At 44.7% G+C, this 22,115-nt stretch overlaps 1 protein-coding gene across 5 annotated transcripts in view; it reads left to right on the top strand.

The window, feature by feature from the left end:
* Positions 1 to 22,115, top strand: part of LOC147431994 (proline-rich receptor-like protein kinase PERK1) — a 41,890-nt gene that overhangs the window by 10,044 nt on the left and 9,731 nt on the right. The window contains exon 7 of one of the 5 annotated variants that reach the window (XM_086491815.1): positions 10,787 to 11,026. The exons of the other annotated variants lie outside the window; for them this stretch is intronic. Coding sequence (XP_086347941.1) covers positions 10,787 to 10,894 — 108 coding nt within the window. The 3' untranslated portion in view covers positions 10,895 to 11,026. Of the gene's footprint in view, positions 1 to 10,786; positions 11,027 to 22,115 lie in introns of those variants that run through there. 5 annotated transcript variants of the gene reach the window in all.

Raw genomic sequence — 22,115 nt, 5'->3', positions numbered from 1 at the left:
TCAAGAGACTCACATGCAATGCATTGTGAATCCTCCAAGTATCTGGCAGTTTCAATCGGAAGGAGACATCATTTATCTTGTCAGTAATCTGGAAAGGTCCGTAGTATCACATACTAAGCTTTGGAAAAAGCCTCTCCTTTCCCTTTTTCTTTCTTAGGCGTGCCTTCTCAAAAGTAAGAGCACCCAATCATCCTCCTTCAGTTTCCAGTCGCGACGATGGCCATCCGCTGCCTTTTTCCGTCGTTCTTGAGACTCCTGCAAAGTCTCGCGAACCTTGGCAAAAGCCGTATCCAAGTCTCGCGAATATTCATCCGCTTCAAATTTCTAATCTTTCGTGCTCAAGAAGGATGGAACCTTCGCAGCAGTTTCAACAATCTGTCAGGGCGTCTTCCCCGTCGAAGAGTGTATCGTGTTATTGTAGGCAAATTCCACCAAAGGTAAGTTCTTTTCCCATTGAGTCTTCTGATGCGAGATACAAGACTTCAATAAATCTAAAATCACTGAATTGGCAATCTCAGATTGCCCGTCAGTCTGCAAGTGGAACGATGACGAGAACTGCAACCGCGTGCTAATGTTCTCCCAAATTGCCTTCCAAAACAAACTCATAAATCTGGGGTCTCTGTCGGAGACAATCGTCTCAGGCGTGCCATGTAATCGGAAAATCATCGTGATCATTCTGTATTCTCGGGAGATCAAAAAAAAATGAAATCCATTTCAATATTTTCCCAGGGGCGGGTGGGTATGGGTAAAGGCTGTAACAATCCTTGTGCCTTATGCCTGTCAAACTTGACCTTCTGGCATACCAAGCAACTGCGCACAAACTCTTCCACATCCTTCTTCAGTCTCCGCCAAAAGAAATCTCTCTCTACCCCTTTCATGGTGGTAGCAATGTCGCGGTGACCTGTAAAAGGTGGACAGTGGCAATCAATCATAACCTTTTCCCTCAACGGCTGTGTAACGCACAACATAGTCTTTTTCATCAAGTAGCTTTCCCGAAGGGAGTATCCAGCTACTGTCTCCCCATCCCGTATCCGTGTGAAAATATCTGCAAAATCTGTATCTGTGGCACATTGATCGACCATATCCTCGAAGCTCCTATGATGTATCGCAAAAATAGCCAGAACCAACGGTTTCCGAGACAAACCATCTGCCACCACATTCTTCTGTCCTTGCACATGGACAATCTCGAAGTGGAACTGTGACAAGATGTTCACCCACCGCATCTGCTTTTCCGAAAGCTGCTTCTATGACAAGAAGTAGCGCAAACTCTGATGGTCTGTAAAGACAGTAAAATCCGCTCCGAGTAGGTAATGCCGCCACCGAGTAAGAGCATGGATAACCGCCAAAAGCTCTTTCTCATAAATCTGTGCTGTCATCTCCGGCCTAGAGAACAAACGACTCTCGTAAGCTATGACATGGCCTTCTTGCATCAAGACCGCACCCAGACTACGACCACAAGCATCACAAAATACTTCAAATGACTTCTGCAAGTCCGGCAAAGTCAAATCTGGTCCCGTAGTCAATTTCTCTTTCAATGTCCAAAAGGCAGTCACCTCTGTGGTTCCCCACGAAAAAGGTACTCCTTTCTGTGTCAAGGTATGCAAAGGGGAAGCAACCTCTGCAAACTTTCGTATGAACCGCCTGTAGTACGAACACAGTCCCAAGAAGCTTCTAACTTCATGGACATTCCTCAAATCGGGCCAATCACGGATAGTCTCTATCTTGGCCGGGTCCATTTGCACTCCTGCTGTGCTGCTGACACAATGTGTCCCAAAAAGTCTATCCATGGTAGGAAAAATTCACTTTTCTTAGCATTAATCACTAATGTGTGATCTCGTAATGCCTGAAAGACTTGAAGCAGATGATCTCTGTGTTCTGCCTCATTCTTGGAGAAAACAATGATGTCGTCAAAGAAAGTGCCAACAAATAGCCTGTACTCTCGAAAAATCCTATCCATCATCCGGTTAAATGTCGCAGGAGCAATGGTTAAGCCAAAAGGCATCACCAAAAACTCAAATAACCCAAAAGTCGTCCGAAAAGCTGTCTTGTAGACATCTCCTGGCGCGATCCTGATCTGATGATATCCACTCTTCAAGTCAATCCTGCTAAAGCACGAGGATCCCTGTAACTTGTCGAGTATATCATCAATCCTACGAATCAGAAATCTGTTCTTGATGGTGATTTCGTTGAGAGTGCTATAATCGATGCACATTCTCCAAGATCCGTCTTTCTTCAAAACCAACAACACTGGAGAGCAATACGGTGAAGTACTAGGCTGGACAAGACCCTTTTCCAAGAGGTCTTTCACTGAGTTCATAATCTTTTCATTCTGTACTCGGCTCACACGATAAGGTGGCCGATTCGGTGGCGTGCTTCCAGATATCAGATCAATGGTATGATCTTCAGGCCCTCTCAAAAGCAATCGGTATGAGCGTGGAGAAAAAAAAAAATCTTGGCGTTCTTTTCTTCAGGTCAAAACATATTCAACTTTTATCCATCGTTCGCCAAAAACTGATGACGTGACAGATTTCCGAAAATTGCGCAGGCATGATGACATGGTAGGCTGTACGGATTTCTGCATTTTGCGCTGGCTGATGACACAGCAAGCTGTACGGATTTTCGTAAATTACACTGGCAGCTTTTGGCATTGCTTTTTAGACCAGAAGCTTTTGAGTTTTAAAAGCTTTTTTACTTGAACTGCTTTTCAGGCCAAGGGCCTTTAAATATGAGGCTAGGGCTCATTCTCTAGCGTGCTTCCTGGAGAAGGTGCAGAGTCTGGAGTACCGGCTTGTACTGTGTTGATGCAATATAAGGAAATACCGAAAGGGGCGCTAAGGTTTGGGGCCAATACTCTTTGGGGTGGAATTCCGCCACTCCGTGTCGCATGTCGTCTCTCTCTTTTTCAATTCAATTGTAATTGAAGTGCTAAAAGTTTGTTCAGTTTGTTCTTTTCTATTGGCACGTGGTGCCCGTCTTGTGACATACTCCAACCTTTATCTGTGCCTGATCAACCTTGGGAGAGTATTTCCATGGAAATTATTATAGATCTCCCAAAGACAAGGACTGGAAATGATGTGATCTAGACCATTGTGGACAAATTTAGCAAGCAAGCTCACTTTATTACAGTCGAGAAAACGATAAAAGCGGATCGTATGGCTAGGATTTTTCTAGCACAGATCTTTAAGCATCATGAGATACCCAAGTTGTTAAAAAATCCAACTAAGCCATTTCACATACGTGTAAGGACCAGCTTTTATCTATGCTAGAAACCACATATTGAAACACACGCACCACACATATGCACATATTGTTATGTGAATCTTGCCCACGTTGGTGGCTGACCTGAAGGCTCTCTCTCTCTCTCTCTCTCTCTCTCTCTCTCTCTCTCTCTCTCTCTCTCTCTCTCACACACACACACACACACACACACACACACACACACACACACGTCCCCGTGACAGCAACCTGCTACCCTCTTTCAATCGTTACCCCCTTTCTCTCTGTCATCAAAGATTGTTCATGGCTCCTCCCAAAGCTTTTGAAACAAAGCATGGAGTTGACTTTTGCTAATTGCAAAGTATGGCACATTTGGAAGTCGAGTTGTTTTATGCAAGTTTTGTGGTGATGGGGCGTGGTGGTCATGGATGCAAACGCGTACGAGAGTCCACATTCTATGCTTCCGGTGGTTTAGAGTCTCGATGGACGGAGGTGAAAGCTGATTCGAGAGCTCCACTACCTCAGCATATGATCAATCAAAAGCTTGCCGAAGCTAAGGAAAAGGAAGGAGCAACCAAAGATGTGCGAGAAGCTGCTAAGGGAGCATGAGAAGAAGCCGATGAAGAGAGCTAATTCACTCAAGCTGCAACCTCAGCAGGTGATGATGGTGAACTTTCTAGCACACATGGAGCATCAACACAAATGGGTGAGTCCGGAGCTTTTCCACTCGTTGCTTCCTCATCACAGATACATGCACGTGCTAGTAAGAAGTTAAAGCAACCTATAGCTCCAGATGTGCAAACCACACTCGCATCGCGATATGCACCAAGGTTTAAGAAAGATGTAGAGAGTGCGGAGCAACAACTCTTTTATCAATGCAATCTTGCTTTTAGAATTGCTCTTGCAAAAGCATATCATCGATTCTACAATTCCTTAGTTGTCGTCACAGCCGCTGGTGCTACAAGACTACGTTCAGTCAATGCAAAAGCTCCAGGGACAAAACACTCGAGGGGCCAAGTGGTATACGTAAAAAAGGAGCTAGAAGGTTTGCAAGCTTGCTGGCAATGTTACAGTTGTTCCATTATATCATATTGATGGAGTGATCTAGTAAGTTTTTCTAGCCAAGATACATTGCTCTTGAAGAATTTAAGTTGTATGTTGAAGGCTTTAAAAGAGACTTTATGCCCTTTTTCAGAAGCCTCGGCATATGATCAACAATAGCAACACTATTGCGTATTATTGATGCCTTCATGTCAGGATTGCGGATCACAAGTGAATGGATTTTGGCCACAAAATAGCCCTCACTGTTACACGCTTGGCACGCTTGGATACTCCAAGCGAGAAAATCAATAGCAACACACGAACAAAAACTTCAAAACCACTGAACTTTACTAGAGAGAGAGTCGACACGGCACGACGGAGTTCCGCGCCCAAAAGTATTGGCCCCAAAGACTAGCGCCCCTTTTGGTATTCCTTATTATCGTTGTCACGTGCACATCTAACCCTATGTGTACGTGGACAAGCTACTTCATGACATGGGTTCAGTTCAGTTAGCTCAGGAAGTGTTCTGGCACTTTTGTGAGTGTTCGCAGATCGTGCATGTCCAGGCACTTAGAATAGATGCATATCCTGTGGTTGCACACAACATGATCATCAGATTACCGTCAGAACCCATCAGGAGCATTTTTACAGTGCATAGACCTATTTTCCCTATTTTAGCCATTTTTCACTTATTATTATTAATTGACTTTGTTGGGAAACTGGGTAGGGCAATTTTGACAAGCATGTATATAAGAAAACCTAGCGCTAGCATTATCTGGCAAAAGAGGCAACAGGAACCTTGTGTTCAAGAGTGCACCTTCTCGGCAAGACCCCCCCCCACAGTCAACCTAGCGTTTTCAGTCAAGAACAAGTCCAACATTTTTAGCATTGCAGATCAACCAACATTTCGCATTTGCAGATCAGCCTAGCAACAGCAGGACCCAGTAGAAGCCATAGCGTTTTTGCATCAGACACAGATTCGGCCCTAGCGTTCTTGGATAAGTAGAACAACATAGCGTTCTGCAGATTCTTCGCGACAGAACTAGCATAGGCATCTGCGTTTTCAGTTTTCAGCAATCAAACTCCGCAGTAGAACCCCGAACCTCGCAGATCTCACCTTCCCGCAGCAGATCCTCGCCGCACGGTTAGATCAGCCAAAGTTTGCAGATTTAGCCCGGAAAACGCAGATTTCAGCATCTGCGTTTTCAGCGTGTCGTCGTCGCATCGTCGTCATCGCCGTCGTCACCGACATAGAATCAGAATTCAGCAGATACAAGATTTGAAGATTTCAACCCTTAGCGTTTTCAGATTTCAACCCGTCTCGTCGTCGTCCTCATCGTCGACAAGTCGATTGCATTGTAGAGATTTGTGCAATCAATAGTAGACCGCTCTCGCCATAGAGAGTGGGGCCTTTGGAGGAGGGTTTGACAACATTCTGGTGTCGTATTCTTCTCTCTCTATCTCTCAGTCTCAGTACTTTCTTGCACAGTGTTTACCCACTTGTTGTGATCATTTACGCTCTCTCACTAAAGGAACAGAAGGCTCTCCCTTCCGTAAGTAAAAGGAATCCTTGAGCACAGTTCAGAGCACTCATCTTGAGCAAAGTTCAACATTATTACTGTTGCACCTTACATTGGTATCAGAGCTTTGGCAGTGTTCTGTATCACTCAAGGAAAGAACCACATAATTATTTTATTTGCTTATTGCCGTCGCACGTAACCCAAGTCCACTTGGGCGTGTCGATTCCTTATCGTGTTTTTGAAGAGTGACAGGAAACCCAAGAAAGAAGAGCTTGTCCAGCCTCACCCAGAAGGGCTTGTCCAGCCTCCCCTTGTTTCACTTTTCACACATTGAGAGCGGACCGTGCACTTAGCGGCCGGCCAATTGACGTAAAGTGGGAAAAAGCAACCTTGGTGTGAGCGCAAGGCCGCCAAGGGATACGCCCGCGGGAAAGAGAAGAGCTCGGGTAAGAGAAGATCCTTCTCTAACACAGATTGCAAGCGAAAGAAAAACCTCAAGAACCTCAAGACCCAAGAACCCAAGTTCCTCCTGAACTTAAGAACCAAAGACTTCAGTGTATGGTCATTACCCGAAGCGGAATGGATACTTTGCATGGAGGTGATGAGCCACCAGGGGGTTTTTCTAACCCTCCCCCTTCCCCATCTACGCCAAGGATTGCACCAAATCCTATGGAGGCTTTGGTCAAGACGATGATGGACATGATGAGACAACACGTAGCAAGACAGGCAATCTTGGATCGTGAACACGAATGGAGCCAACTTGCAGATCCTAGCCGAGGGGCCTAAACCCTAAGAAGAACAAGTAACAACAGAAGTAGTCCTACCAACTTATGGGGACCCCGTCCAATGGGGCACAAGTGACATAAAGGAAGTAAAATAAAGCAAGACCCACACACAGGCAAAAAATGATGATGTGGCAATTGTACGGACGCTCTGTGTTTTGCGCTGACTACTACTGACGTGGCAGTTGTACGGAATTCCGCAAAACGCGATGCCAGCTTTTTGGCATTGCTTTTGGACCAAAAGCTTTTGAGTTTTGAAGGCTTTTCACTGTAACTGCTTTTCAGGCCAAGGGCCTTTAAATATGAGGTTAGGGCTCATTCTTTGGCATGCTCCCTGGAGAAGATGCAGAGTCTGGAGTATCGGCTTGTAATGTGTTGATGCAATATAAAGAAGTACCGAAAGGGGCGCTAAGGTTTGGGGCCAATACTCTCTGGAGTGGAATTCCGCCACTCCGTGTCGCGTGTCGTCTCTCTCTCTCTCTCTCTCTCTCTCTCTCTCTCTCTCTCTCTCAGTTCAGTTGTTATTAAAAGTTTGTTCAGTCTGTTCTTTTCTATGGCACGTGGTGCCCATCTTGTGACAGTGGTATCAGAGCATCAGACATGAGCTTTTCTGAAAGCATACCGGTCCTACCAAAGAGCAAACAGAGCAAACCAGTGCTTCCAAAAGTCTACTGGAATTTTATGTGAAGTATCTTCGGCTCCCGACCCCGGACTTATTAGGCACTCCCACCCTTCATACATCGCGCACCGGGCGCGCTCCCATCTTCATCGCTCTATCTTACAGGGCATAAGCCATAAAGAACCCAAGACGTGGAATTCATGGATTAAATAGAATATTTGCACTTTCTGCTCAACGAGCTTCATGACATTCTTTTGCGGCAGCCTCAGCAGAATATTCCGATGTTGCAAAGTTTTCAACAATTTTTAAATTACATGTTACCCTCTCTGGTGCCCCAGGTGGTACCTCCTCCTTCGGCACTAGAAAGTATGAGAGCTTCCAACCGGCAACCTTCTCAGGCGTCTATTCCGATCGAAAGAGTCTTCAGAAATATGGTGCAGCCATCTAACCCTGATCTAGTGCAACTGCCTTTGCCACCGCCATTGTTGGAGCCTCCACCACCATCGCCACCGCCACCGTCACCAGGCAATTTTTGCATGTAGTTACATGACTTCGATGTTTGAAGTCCGGATTTTGGCAAAGCGGGGCAACTTGAAAATGCTTGCCACCGAAACCATGAACAACTTGTTAGGTGCAGCGGAATGATTGTTTGCGCTTTGCTCAAGATGAGTGCTCCGAACTATGCTCAAGGTTCCTTTTCTTCTTATGGAAGGGAGAGCCTTCCGTTCTTAATGGAAAGTGATATGATCACAAACAAAGCGAATGGACACTATGCGTGCGAGTGTATGAGACTGAGAGATAGAGAGATACGACACCAAAGACGTAAAACCCTCCTCCGAAGGCCCCACTCTCGTCGGCGAGAGTGGTCTACTTATTGATTGCACAAAGTGGTACAATGCGGATGCAATGGAATGATGCAACTTGGGACTATGCCGATGACGACGACTGCGACGACTTTAGGGCTGAAATCTGTGGTCTTCTATCTACTGAATTTCGGGGCTGTTTCGGTGGCTGAAAATGACTGTTTTGGCTGCGTTTTTGAGGGCTGAAAATGGAGGTCTTCTGCAACCATCTAGGGCTGAATCTTCTATCGTCTTCAAGGCTGAAAACGCTGCTGCATCTGCTACAACAAGGGCTGAAAACCAGAAACGCTGAGGGTTGTTGTAGCGTTAGTAAAACGCTGGCCTCGTGCTGCAGATTGGGCTGAAAATAGAAAACGCTAGGTCTGTTCTGTAGGGTTAGTAAAACGCTAGGGCTGAGTGTATCTGCTGTGGTCAAGTAATGCTGAAAACTCCAATGCTAGAGAGGATGTGGGCGATGATCAAAAACTGGAAACGCTAGGCTTAGTGGCTGCTGGGGGTACTGCGGGTTCTTGCTGAGAAGGTGCCTGTTGAGCGGGAAGCTCCTGCTGCCTCTTCTGCCAGAAAGTGTTAACTTGGGTTTGCTTATATATTAACTTAGCAAAATTGCCCTACCTACTTTTGTTGAAAAGTCACTTAAATTAATAAGTGAAAAATGACAAAAATAGGTAAAATAGGCTAAATGCACTAGAAAAATCCCCTGACTGAATCTGATGGATTCTGAATGGAATACTAATGATCATGCTCTGTGCAACCAAAGGATATGCATCTATGCTAAGTGACTGGGCATACACGGTCTACGAATAGACTCACAAAAGTGCCAGATCACTTTTAATCTAGACTGACTAGACTGACTGAACCCTGCTATGGTGTAGCTAGTCCACGGACACATAGGGTTAGATATGTCACGTGACACAACTATACCCAAAGGTTTCTCAACGTGTACCTACCGGTGTCCTTCTTTAAGTTCATTTCCTTGGAGGACCAGTCAGTGCAAGCGCTACATCATTGGATACCATCACCATTGCAGGAATATTGTCTCTCCAAGCAAGTCTCTACCATGCAAGAGCTTATGGACCATGCCGCAATCGACTACAAGCTCATGAAGGGAAAGTTGGAGTTTACCACAGAAGAACCTCCGGCAACTAATTAAAACTCTCGGCAACAACGAACAAATTCTCGGGAACCCCGTGAAAACCAACCTCAACGGCCTCGTCTAACATACCATCAACGAGACGCCTTGTTACAAGAAGGCCGATGCTTTGAATGTTTCCAAACAGGGTATACGTTCAATATATATCTTGAGCGAGCCTCGACGTCCTCACTGCAACCTTCTGCTCCCACGTCAGACAGATCCCCGGGGCCACCTCCGGCCAAGAAGGCTAGACCTGCTATTGGACTAGTACCCGATATTTATGGTATACACCTCGAGAGTTTTTAATGAATTATGCAAAGCTTATGGAAAAATCAAGGGCTTGAAAGCCCTTATTTTCTTTGATCTCGAAGCTATGGAGAACTTCATTCATACATAATTCTTGAAGCAGTTGCACTTTGATTATGATGCAGAGGGTGGAGAAATTGAAGTTGAGCTAGCCACGGGGCAAACTCAAAAAGTGGTACCGCTCATTGGTGCACTTCCAGTGACTATACAAGTTTATGAAAAACCGATTTCCACATTATGAAGTTGGGCAATTGCGACGTTCTCTTGGGAATGCCCTGGCACGACAAGAATGATGCAACTCTCCAGGTCCGGAACCGAATCATCACCGGGATGCAGAAGGGCAAGCCAATTGTCCTCAAAGTTTGGTTGTCCAAACAAAGCCCTGAATGACCTCTATAGTTGTTTTCTAGTTAGATACTTTAGTTGTTTTCTAGTTAGATACTTTTGAACATTGTTTGAGAAAGTATTGTTTGAAATTTGTTTGAAATGGATGCTATCTGTTTTGAACCAGTCTTGGTGCCGATTTGAATTGTTTGACTCGGGTTTTAAATATTGGTTTCAATGTTTGGTGATTTTACTCCCGAGTGGAGAAGTGAGAAATACTCTTTTGGTATTGTTTGAACCTCGGAACGACGCAAGCCGATGCCTGGGGAGCGTTTTGTTGTATGTTTGAAAACCTCGGAACGACGCATGCCGATGCCTAGGGAGCGTTCCATTGTATGCTAGAAAACCTCCGAACAACGCACGTCGATGCCTAGGGAGCGTTTGGTTGTATGCTTGAACCTCCAAGCGACGCATACTACGGTCTGGGGAGCGTTTGGTTGTACAGTCCTCTGAGCTCATGGCCCGAACCTTTTTAGGTTATTTGCGAGGGGAGTGACGAGGTAGTCGTTGAGTAGCTTCATACCGCAAACCGTTTGTCTCAGGGGAGTGCTCAGCGGCGGCGTTTGTTGTGTCTTGTAACATGCATATGTTAGCATTTGTGTTGCATTGTGATGTGCCAACCACTAAACATTCCTAATTGGATGAGATTGCCTAGGTATGTAATTTTAGTGCATCAAGACACCCGTGGAAGATCAGTGCGTTCTAGGTGTGATGGCTAATTTTACTATGCCAGCATATCAAGAGTTCCGATATGGACGAAAGGAGAAGCCAACGCCTTGATCAAAAGAACTGAAAGGAGAAGCCAACTCCTTGATCAAAAGCGCCGAAAGGAGAAGCAAACTCCTTAACAAAAAAAATAGCAAACTGATTGTCCCTCGAAAGGACCCTCTAAAAGTTTTGAGCTAACTTGAGTTGTTTTGCAGATATGCTGTAATTGCGGACGATTACTTTCTTTCAAGAAGGGGGGATGTAACAAATTGCTGACATGTCAAAGCCCTCAAGAATGGAGCCAACTTGCAGATCCTGGCTGAGGGGCCTAAACCCTAAGAAGATTAAGTAACAGAAGAAGAAGTCCTACCAACTTATGGGGACCCCGTCCAATGGGGCCCAAGTGACATAAAGGAAGTAAAATAAAGCACAACCCACACACACACGCGCGCAAAAATTGACGACGTGGCAGCTGTAGGACGCTCCGCATTTTGCATTGACTGCCTACGTGGCAATTGTACGGAATTCCACAAAACGCTGGCAGCTTTTTGGCATTGCTTTTGCACCAGAAGCTTTTGAGTTTTGAAGGCTTTTCACTATAACTGCTTTTCAGGCCAAGGGCCTTTAAATATGAGATTAGGGCTCATTCTGTGGCATGCTTCATGTAGAAGGTGCAAAGTCTGGAGTACCGGCTTGTATTGTGTTATGTCTCTCTCTCTTAGTTCAATTGTTATTAAAAGTCTGTTCAATCTATTCTTTTCTATTGGCACATCGTGCCCGTCTTGTGACACAAGGAGAACATCTCCGCAACTGCAAAGAATGCCATGGCTAACTCTAACAGGTTCTTGGTCCAAGAAGCACCACTATCCACTTATACGAAATAATATACCAGTCTAAGCATAAGGTAAGTAGTTGTGTCCTGGATGGTACAATCTTCAAGGGACAATCTCGAAAACAAAACATAGGAACTACTCCTCGGATGTACTAGGAAGAGCAATCGTCACGCCACAAATCCAAAAGACGAAGCAGCCACCGAAATGGCTAAAGACAACATCCACCAAGACACAGGGGGCTGAAGCACACCATCCAAAGCCGCAAGAAATGGGCACGAAAACCAAGGACTAGAAGACACCGTGCATGGTACTCCGCTGAATGGAGCCTCAAAAGTCGACCTGAAGATAATATCCTAGAAGCCCCCTCTGAAAGAGAATTATCCTCAAAAGTACGCTCTGAGGTAACAACTAACTCAACTCCACGTTAGATCAAGCAAACATTGTCACTGAAAGCTCCAGAGCTAAAGACGAGAGCTCCTGCCAAGATAGCAAGCCAACTTCCCACTCAAATCTTGGGAAAAGAGAATGAGTATCACCGGAAAGAAATCCGAGACAACCTGTAGTAAAACTACTTTCTCTGTAAGTAAATAGTATAACTTGAATCTCAAGAATCAAGACTCACAGAGTATCACACCATCGGTAACTCGGATTGCTAAGGATAGGAAGACTTGATAGGTTGTCACCTACGAATCATGTTTGCTGGTCCAAAAAGAACCTAGTGTCACATGCACATCTAACCCTATGTGCATGTGGACAAGCTACTTCATGACTAGGGTTCAGTTAGCTTAGGAAGTGTTATGTCACCTTTGTGAGTTTGTTCGCAGACCGTACATGCCCAGACACTTAGAGTAGTTGCATTTCCTCTCGTTACACACAGCATGACAACATTACAATTAGTAGCCATCGGAAGCATTTTACAGTGCACAGAACACATTTTTCCTATTTTAACCATTTTTTTAATAAGTGACTTTGTTGGGAAACTGGGTAGGGCAAATTTTCTAAGTTAATATAAAAGAAAACTAGCAGTCACTCAGTAGAGTAGAAGAAACCAAGAGAGCACAGGCACAACCTGCAGCAGGCCCTCTATAGTTTCTCCTCGAGCAAGAACCCTTAGCAAGGCCTGGCGTTTTTAGCAAGTACCATCAGTGTTCAGCGCCAACATTTTCAGCCCTGCTCCATCAATGTTTTCATACCTGCTGCAGCAACGTTTTCAGACCAACATCAACAGCATTTTTCAGACTTGCTAGACAGCGTTTTTTAGTAGCGAAACTCAGCCAGTACAGTTTCGTTTTCAGCCAACCGTCGTTGCCGTCGTCACCAACTTAGATCCTCATTGCATCATAGCATCCAAATTTGCATCAACACCTTGTATCAGATTTGTGCAATCAATAGCATAGACTTCTCTCGCCATCGAGAGAGGGGCCCTTGGAGGAGGGTTTGACAACTTTTCTGGTGTCGTATTCTTCTCTCTCTATCTCTCAGTCTCAACACCTTCATTCACAGTGTTATCCACTTTGTTTGTGATCATTTACACTCTTTCGCTAAAGGAACGGAAGGCTCTCCCTTTCGTAAGTAAAAGGAACCCTTGAGCACAGTTCAGAGCACTCATCTTGAGCAAAGTTCAACATTCACTTCCCGAAGTGCAATCCCCAAGGTTGGAGCTCAGAAAACAAGCCCGTGAACTGCAAGGGAAGAACCTGCTATACTTGCCAACCTTGGCCAAATGTGCACCCGAAGGACAACCCCCAAGGTTGGAACTCTCCAAAGGGATGTATAAAAGAAGCATCCAAATGTTGCTGACTACGGGAGTAGGAACTAGATGTCCCCACCAATTGTCAACACTATGTGCAAACCTATTATCCAAAGGAGCTCGTGAAACCAGCCTATAGACTTGCTAAAGGGCGGTAGACTTTAGCTTTCATCCGATCTTTACTTAACTTTACGACACAAAGCAATACTCAAATAAACTTGTAACTGGAATTTAACACTTCAAATAAACCACGGCTAGGCAGCTAGAGTGCTTCCAAGCAGACAGTGACACCGCGTTGGCCCCAAAGGTTGGCGCCCCTTTCGGTATTTCTTTATTCAATTAAACTTTGGAGAAACACTATAAGTTCCTATGAGCTGTCCCACTTCTATTGGGCTGAAAATGACCTACTCTAGCCCAATTTTGGCAACATAAATGCAGTAGGAGGCTTCACAAACCAAATCCACATGACATAGGTGACTTTCCTGGCACATTACGGCACTTACCTAAACCTGGCGTGAAATTGCAGCACACTGAATTCTCTGTTTTCAGCATCGAAAATGCACCAGAACACCTGCACTGCGATTCCATAGCTTCCCCAAAGCTTCTGAGATATTAGGGATCAAAAAGGGTCAAAACCCTAAACCTGCAAAAATACACAGCAAGCTGTAATTCCCTGTTTCGGGCTCCGTTTCGCGTGTTGGTCGCATCCATAGCAAGCCTTGAAGCTCCTGCATCTGTAAGGCTACTTGTCCTTTGATTCGGATGAGATTTCTCACGTGAAATCTCCCCGAATCAACCTGTATATGCGGGGATTAGCAACTAGCTAATCAGGTACATGTACAAGAGGCTCTTGCCTCGACAATCACGCATGAACCCACACAACTTTACATATAGATGAGTAGCCCTTGAGTTGGGCATCACGTTTCTGTATTCAAAAGGGGAGAGAGGTTCACAAGAGCAGAATCATTGTAATAGACTTGGACACTCCAAGTCAAGAATCAATCACCACAGCACCAAATAACCACTTCAAAACAATTCACAGATCACAATAGATTTGCACTAGCCCGGCGGAGTTCCGTGCCTAGAGATATTGGCCCCAAAGACTGGCGCCCCTTTCAGTATTTCTATATGTATTAATCAACGATCAAAGTACAAGAGAGCGGTTAGGGTTTCACTCTCAGACTTTGCATCTAGATGCTCTGCAGAGTGAGCCCTAAACCGCCAATTTATTTGTTTACAAGGGATGCCCAAAAGCAGTGCCCCAAAAGCTTCAGATCAAAAGCAAACTTGTTCTCTCTCACAAGCTCTCTCTATGGCTTTAGTAAAAATAAAGCAGAGTATTCCCTCTCTCTCTCTCTCTCTCTCTCTCTCTCTCTCTCTCTCTCTCTCTCTCTCTCCAATGCGTAGAGAAAAAGCACCCAACATGCGTCGCTCAAGGCTCCTCTTTTTTTCCGCCGCAATTCCCGGAAAGGTCTGTACTGCTGCCACGTGGCATTTGCCGCCTGAAATTAGGGTTTCAACCAGCAGTTAGGATTAGGGTTTCCAAGAATTAGGGTTTTTGGCAAAAATTAGGGTTTGTAGGTTTTAGGGTTTCTGGCAAAAATTAGGGTTTCTGTTCTCAATAACCACGTCATCACTTTGTGATATACCCCCCTCTTGAAAGCATTGTAATCGCCCTCGATTACACCTGCAAAACAGACAAAAGCCATAAACCGTCTTAGCAGACACTGACTGTTAGTACCTACGTACTAGGAACACACATCTAGCACATGTACAAAATCAACAGTCACATCATAGGACATCACATGACATTCAACATTCATTCGGATCTTAGACCATGATTTATCAGCAATGTAGCTCGCAATCGCATCTAGATCCAATCGGGACCTCATCGATGTCCGATTGACTAACCCCTATTGCAACCATGTCTATTCGAAATCAATCACACCAAAATACTGCAATCATTTCGTCTATCAGTTCTTGCACTTAAAAAAAGTCAAGAACAAATCAGTATCATAATCAGGAATTCCATTTCATAAAGTCATACAGCAGAATACTGACAGTTGTCAGTATCCCTGAAGCTCAGAGAGACATCAGTGACTCTAGTATCTAAATCAAGGCATCTGTTGACAAAGGAGCGGAGTGACTCCCCTCTTGTGCATCCCACTGCACCAAATCTCCGGCCAAGCTGAATTCTGGGTTCCATTTGGAGTAGACTATGCTAAACCAAAAGCATCGAGGTAAATTTTCACAATCTGAGGAGTATCTGCTAGGTCCTCCTCCTCCATCCACTTCGCATCCAATGCAGGATAGTTCTTGAACTTAACCAAGAACCGCCTTCGGACTTTACCTTTATTCTTCGTATCCTTATGTGCCAAAATTTGTTCAGGAACAAGGATCTCCTCGTTTTCTTCCACTTCGGGTTGCTCATCAGGCTCCCCATCATCAGGCACATCACCCTTAAAAGGTTTCAAGAGACTCACATGAAATGCATTGTGAATCCTCCAAGTATCTGGCAGTTTCAATCGGAAGGAGACATCATTTATCTTGTCAGTAATCTGGAAAGGTCCGTAGTATCGCGTACTAAGCTTTGGAAAAAGCCTCTCCTTTCCCTTTTTCTTTCTCAGGCGTGCCTTCTCAAAACGTAAGAGCACCCAGTCATCCTCCTTCAATTTCAAGTCGCGACGATGGTGATCCATGATGAGCGCGCGGCGGTGTGTGCAAGTGATAGAGCACGCGAGGAAGTGCAGGGTGTGTGGCTTGCAGAGGAGGCAAAGCCCTGCAGAGAGGTAGCACTAGCAGAACGAAGAGAGAGAGAGAGAGAGAGAGAGAGAGAGAGAGAGCGCTACTCGATAGTTGGGGGAATAAGTGAGTGAGTTGTAAAAGTCACATTTCCTTTATTAATTTGTATAGGACCAATTTAAAGTTAGTGGCCAAGTTCAATGTAAACTTGGCCAAAGGTTAGTAACCTTTAAAATATACATTAAAGGGGGCCATTTGGGCCTTTAACCCAACAACCTCCCACTTAAAGGCATAAATGGCGCCTTTAAGCTACGTGACTCCCACCATCTGTATACATAGATGATGTTGTGCTTTGGATAAGCACTTAGTGAGAGCATCAGCTGGATTTTGTGATGTATGGGACCTTAACCAATGTAATAAGGCCATCCTCAAGCACTTCTCGTATGAAGTGATACCGCACATCAATATGCTTTGTGCGTGCATGAAACATGGCATTCTTTGCCAAACATATGGCACTCTGGCTATCACAACCAAGCATAGGTGCCTTGGCAAGCAAACCAAACTCACTGCATAGGCGTGCTAACCAAATAGCTTCTTTAGAAGCCTCAGTGACTGAAATATATTCAGCCTCTATCGTAGACAATGCAACAATCTTTTGCAATCTAGAACACCATGAATGATGAAACACCTCCCGCAAGAGTAAACACATAGCCACTTGTGAATTTCCGTGTATCCACATCACCAACCATGTCAGAGTCACAAAATCCCTTCAACTCCATTGGTCCTTTACCATAGCAGAGGCATTTGTTTTTAGTCCCTTTCAAGTACCTCATAATGGACTTCACTGCATCCCAATGCAACCTGCCTGGATTAGCCATAAACCGGCTCACAACTCTCACTGCATGGGCTATGTCAGGCCTAGTAGCAACCATAGCATACATAAGTGAACCACAAGCTGAAGCATAAGGCACACTTTGCATGTCATTGGCTTCTTCCTTTGACTTAGGACCATCCTTGGAGATTTTGACATATGGTTGTAATGGCACGCCAAGAGGCTTTGCTTCAGCCATGTTAAATCTGTCCAGCACCTTTTCAATGTACTTTTCTTGCGACAAATACAATAGGCGCTTGTCTCTTTGCCTTGTAACACGCACTCCAAGTATATGTTCAGCTGCCCCAAGGTCTTTCATTGAAAATGGAGATTTCAACTGCCCTTTAAGAGCATCAACAGTGCTTCTTTTTTTTCCAGCTATCAACATATCATCAACATAGAGCACAAGAATGATAGGGCTGCCATCTTCATCACGTTTGGTATACAAACAATGGTCTGCATGGCTTCTTTTGTAACCATGTTTAAGCATGAAGCAATCAAACTTCTTGTACCACTGTCTACATGATTGTTTCAGCCCATACAAGCTTCTATTGAGCATACATACCCCATATGTTCCTTGCCAAGAATAACAAAACCCTCGGGTTGCTTCATGTAACGCTCTTCTTCTACATCACCATGCAAGAAAGCCGTATGTATATCCATTTGGCCCATTTCCAAATCAAGAGCAGCCACTATGGCAAACAATACACGCAAAGTGGTCATCTTCACAACAGGAGAGAACACTTCCTGAAAGTCTATGCCCTTGGTTTGAACATATCCCTTTGCAACTATCCTTGCCTTATACTTGGGTTTTGCATCAATTGTCTTGATTTTATACACCCATTTGTTAGGAATAGCCTTCCTGCCTTTGGGCAATTCCACCAAATCCCAAGTATGATTAGCATGCAAAGCTTTAATCTCTTCCTGCATAGCAATCTCCCACTTGTCGTTGTGCTCACATGTCTTTGCCTCTTTATACGTAAGAGGCTCTCCCTCATCTGTCAACATAATGTAATGCAAAGAGCCTAGAGGAATCCGTCTTGGACGAGTAGACCGCCTCACCCAATTATCCACATTATCCGGCAATGGGTTTACATCAGGTGGCATGATAAAATCATCAACAATGGGCTGCTGTACATCATTTTCAGCACCATTTTCAGCATTGTTTCGTGGCTGCAAATGCCCTTCAAGAGCCCCAATTTGCTGCCCAATATCTTCTAGCTCAAACACCACTGGATTATCTACATTTTCAGCCATATGTGGTGCATCTTGAGGGTCAAGAATAGGCCTAACAGGTGGCTGGTCATGCTGAAATTTGACCCTTTTATGGTCATGCTTTGAGGCACAATTGTTTTGAAGCAGCCTTGCCTCATTAAAAACAACATCCCAACTGCGTACAACCCTTTTGAGCTGAGGTAACCAAATCCTGTAACCCATTTCGCCTTCTTCACCATATCCCATGAAAAGGCCTTTAATGGACTTGGCATCTAGTTTGCTCCTCAACTCAGGTCTAACATGCACAAAAGCCTTGGAACCAAAAATGCGTAAGTGATCATATGAAGCAGGCTTGCAAAACCAAACCTCTTCAGGGATGTCACCTTTCAAAGACATGTGAGGGGATCGACTGCATATATGCACTGTAGTTTTCAATGCTTCTCCCCAAAATCCATGAGAGAGCTCACCCTCTCACAAAGTGTCCTATTGAATCTTTTAGCCACACCATTAGAAGAGGGGCTGTATGGCACAGTAAGCTCTCTCTTAATGCCCAAATTTTCACAAAATCTATTAAATTCAGCACTTGTAAACTCCCCCCCATTGTCCGTACGCAAGCATTTTAGCTTTCTACCTCTTTGGGTGGTCACAAATGCATGAAATTTCTTAAACGCAGCGAAGGCTTCATCCTTAGATTTAAGCAAATAAACCCAAATTTTCCTAGAATGATCATCAACAAAGGAGACAAAATAACATGCAGTGTGCACCTCCCATAGACTTAGTAGGCATGCTACATACATCAGAATGTACAAGATCAAGCACACAAGATTTACGAGAGACACCAGAGTAATAAGAACGCTTTACTTGCTTGCCATATTGACATTCATTACAAAAGTCAAGCTTTGTGCCTTTAGCATCAAGCTTGTTCAAAGTACAAAGCTTAGAAAGGCCCTTTTGGCTCATATGGCCAAGCCTCTTGTGCCACAACTCCATGTGAGTTAATTTCAGCCAATGCAATAAACTTGCCCAACACAACCTTTCCATGCATGCAGGAAAGTGTCCCTTTCTTTGTGCCCTTTACAATCAGCCTTGAGCCTTTAGTCATTTTCCATGATCCTCTCTGAAACAAGATGCTGTAACCATGCATATCCATCTGACCAACAGAAAGCAGACTCTTCTTGATTCCCAGCACATATCTAACATCACGCAAGACAAGCTCATTTGTGCCATCTATGGAGAGATGCACAGTGCCAATACCCTTAATGGAACATGCATGATTGTTTCCAAGGTATACATGGCCACGCTTGTAACCGGCCTGTTCAATCCAAAAAGGGCGGTAGACTTTACTTCGAACCTTGATTTAGCTTTCACCCATTATTAGTCGTCTATTATACCTGCGCTATAGTGACACAAGAGAGGGGAATGGGATACAGATGCTAGAATGCACCTGTATGAGAAGACCGACACCAGATTGGCCCCTAACTTAGGCGCCCCTTTCGGTATTTCTTTATTGTTCAAAAGAGGGAATAAACGTTGTGGATCCCTACAAGCTGCCCCGCACAAACTTGGCTGAATTTCAACTGTTCCGGCCTGATTTCGGCAGCATAACTGTACTAGGACCCTTCACAGTCAGTATTCCCACGCATTGACTGACCTTCCCGACGCATACAGGCACTTTGCAAAACCTGGCGAGAATCTGCAGCACGCTGAATTCTCTGTTTTCAGCCCTGAAAATGCGCCAGATCACCTGTACAGCGGTCCCCTTGCATCCCCGAACCTCCTGGGGGTATTAGGGTCCGTTTAGGGCCAAAACCCTAAACCTGCAAAAATACACAGCAGGCTGTAATTCACTGTTTCGGGCTCCGTTTCGCGTGCCGGTCGCATCCGTAGCAAGTCCTCGAGCTCCCGCACCTGTAGGGCTACTTGCCCTTTGAATCGGACGAGATTTCTGGCGTGAAACCTCTCCGAATTCACCTGTACCTGCGGGGGGGATTAGCCGCTAGCTAATCCAATACCTGTGCAAGAGGCTCTTGCCTCGGCAATCGCGCATGAACCCACACAACTGTACATTGGTCAACTGTACATTGGTCAAATGAAAAGCCCACTAGAGGGGCATAACATACTGCCAAAGGGGAGAGAGAGGGCAGTGCGTAGCGTGCAGGGCATCACTCCTGGCAGCGCACTGTACATAGAAGGGAAAGCAAGCACTCCATAGCTCTTAACCTGTGACCAATCTGAAAATGAGGCTCTCCCACTCCTAAATTCAGCGCCACTTCTTGTTGCATGAGGCAAGTGCACCAAAATGTGCCACTTGGCACATTTACAAGCATTTTCCCGTTTCGGGGTTGCCGCCTAAAAATCTCCCAACCGGTTGCCCAGTTGACTTCACGGCAGAGTAAGAAAATGTTCTCCTTGTCATTCCGGAGGTAATGACGTCAACACATTTTCAGGTCCCAAAATAGCAGTTCCCTAAATTTTAGGAGATGTTGCCATTGTATCTTTCTAGGTCATCCGACCCTCTTTGTACACTGCGGCCACATCCAGAATTGAAATGTAGCCTCTGTAGCAAAGGATTCCACTTTGGCTAGTCAATGACCCCACTTGGCTAACCATAGTCCTTGTCCAACCTTAGTGCTCTCTTGCCCTTAGGCCTGGACTCCCTCTAGACAGTTCCACACTAGCTATGCAATGCAGGGCAGTTAGATTGCCCGAGGGGTGTTTCCAAAAAGTGAAAGTAAATAGATAATAAGAAAGAAATCAACAAAAAGGATAGATAGTAGTCACACGCTGGTGACAACGCTTGCCTGCATCAAAAGTAGAGAAACACTCCTTGATAGGAGTCACATGAAATGAAGCACCGGAATCAACAATCCAAGTCTGGGATAATCCATCATTGACAGTCAACAAAGCATCAATAAGATCACTCTTAGTGATCTGCATGTCCTGTGAATGAACATTAAGAGAAGCATCAATGTCATAAGCATCATCATCTGACAAAGTGGCACACAAGATGTCCTCTACATCTGACAGCTCCTCAATCACAACACTAGAAGCCACATTGGCCTTCTCTTTGTCCTTTGAGCTATCCTGTGCATCTGCCTTGACTTCTTTCTTCTCTTTTTCTTTGTCTCCGCCATTCTTTTTCCGTTCTAACTCGGCTTTGTAGTACCTGCAAGCGGGTTTCTTGTGACCTTTCCTGCCACATTGATAGCAAGTCACATCACCCTTCCCTTTCCTTACTCTTACTCTTACTCATTTGTGCATAAGCATTTTTCTTTGCTGTCCTCCTCTACCCATGTTGGCAGAGCTGCCTCCCTCTCCACTTGCTTTCCTCTTGATTTCTTCATTCAAGATAGAACCCCTAACACCATCAAAGGTCAAATTGGGGTTATTGGACAATGAAACCACCAAAGTTTCCCATGACTCAGGTAAGGTCATAAGCAAGAAGAAAGCTTTCAGCTTATCATCAAAAGGAGGCAAGCCTGAATTCTATAACTGTGACAAAGTACCTGCGAACAACGACGAGTGCTCTGCAGCGCTCTTGGACTTATCTAGTTGCATGCCAACAAGTTTTCGCATCAAATGCACTTAATTGACAAGCGTTGTATTTTCATACATTCCCTTTAACTTCCCCCACACATTAAAAGCAGTCGTGAGACCTTTCACATCAATGACTGTCTCATCAATCATGGCCATTTTAATGTATGTAACAGCCTTCCTGTTCAAGCTAACCCATGCTTCATCCGTCATATTCTATGGCTTTACCTGTTCAAGTGCCCCTTCACTATCCTTAAAAAATAAGATTCCTTGAATCCTGACTTTCCAAAGGTCAAAGCCTGTTCCATCGAACCTCCTAATCTCGAAGAGACTCTTCACAACCGATGAAGATGAGGCCATAGTTGCACAAATAAGAGGACTAATACGCTGAATTTTTAGGCAAAATGCACAAAAACTGGAGTATAGCCTCACAGAGATGTGCACTACAGCTCCAAATGGTCACAAGAGCAATTTGGAACAAAATAGGTCGATTTGGGCACAAAAATCAATTTCTGAAATTTATGCGCAGGAAATTTCAGCGAGCGAATTTGTGCTCAAAAACAACAAATTTAGTTGTTTTTAGCCTCACAGAACATACA

The sequence above is a fragment of the Adiantum capillus-veneris genome, chromosome 20 (assembly GCF_014529385.1).
Source record: "Adiantum capillus-veneris isolate H3 chromosome 20, ASM1452938v2, whole genome shotgun sequence".
Lineage (NCBI taxonomy): Eukaryota > Viridiplantae > Streptophyta > Polypodiopsida > Polypodiales > Pteridaceae > Adiantum > Adiantum capillus-veneris.
Note: the sequence above shows the minus strand (reverse complement) of the source record. Positions and strands in the feature narration are given on the sequence as shown.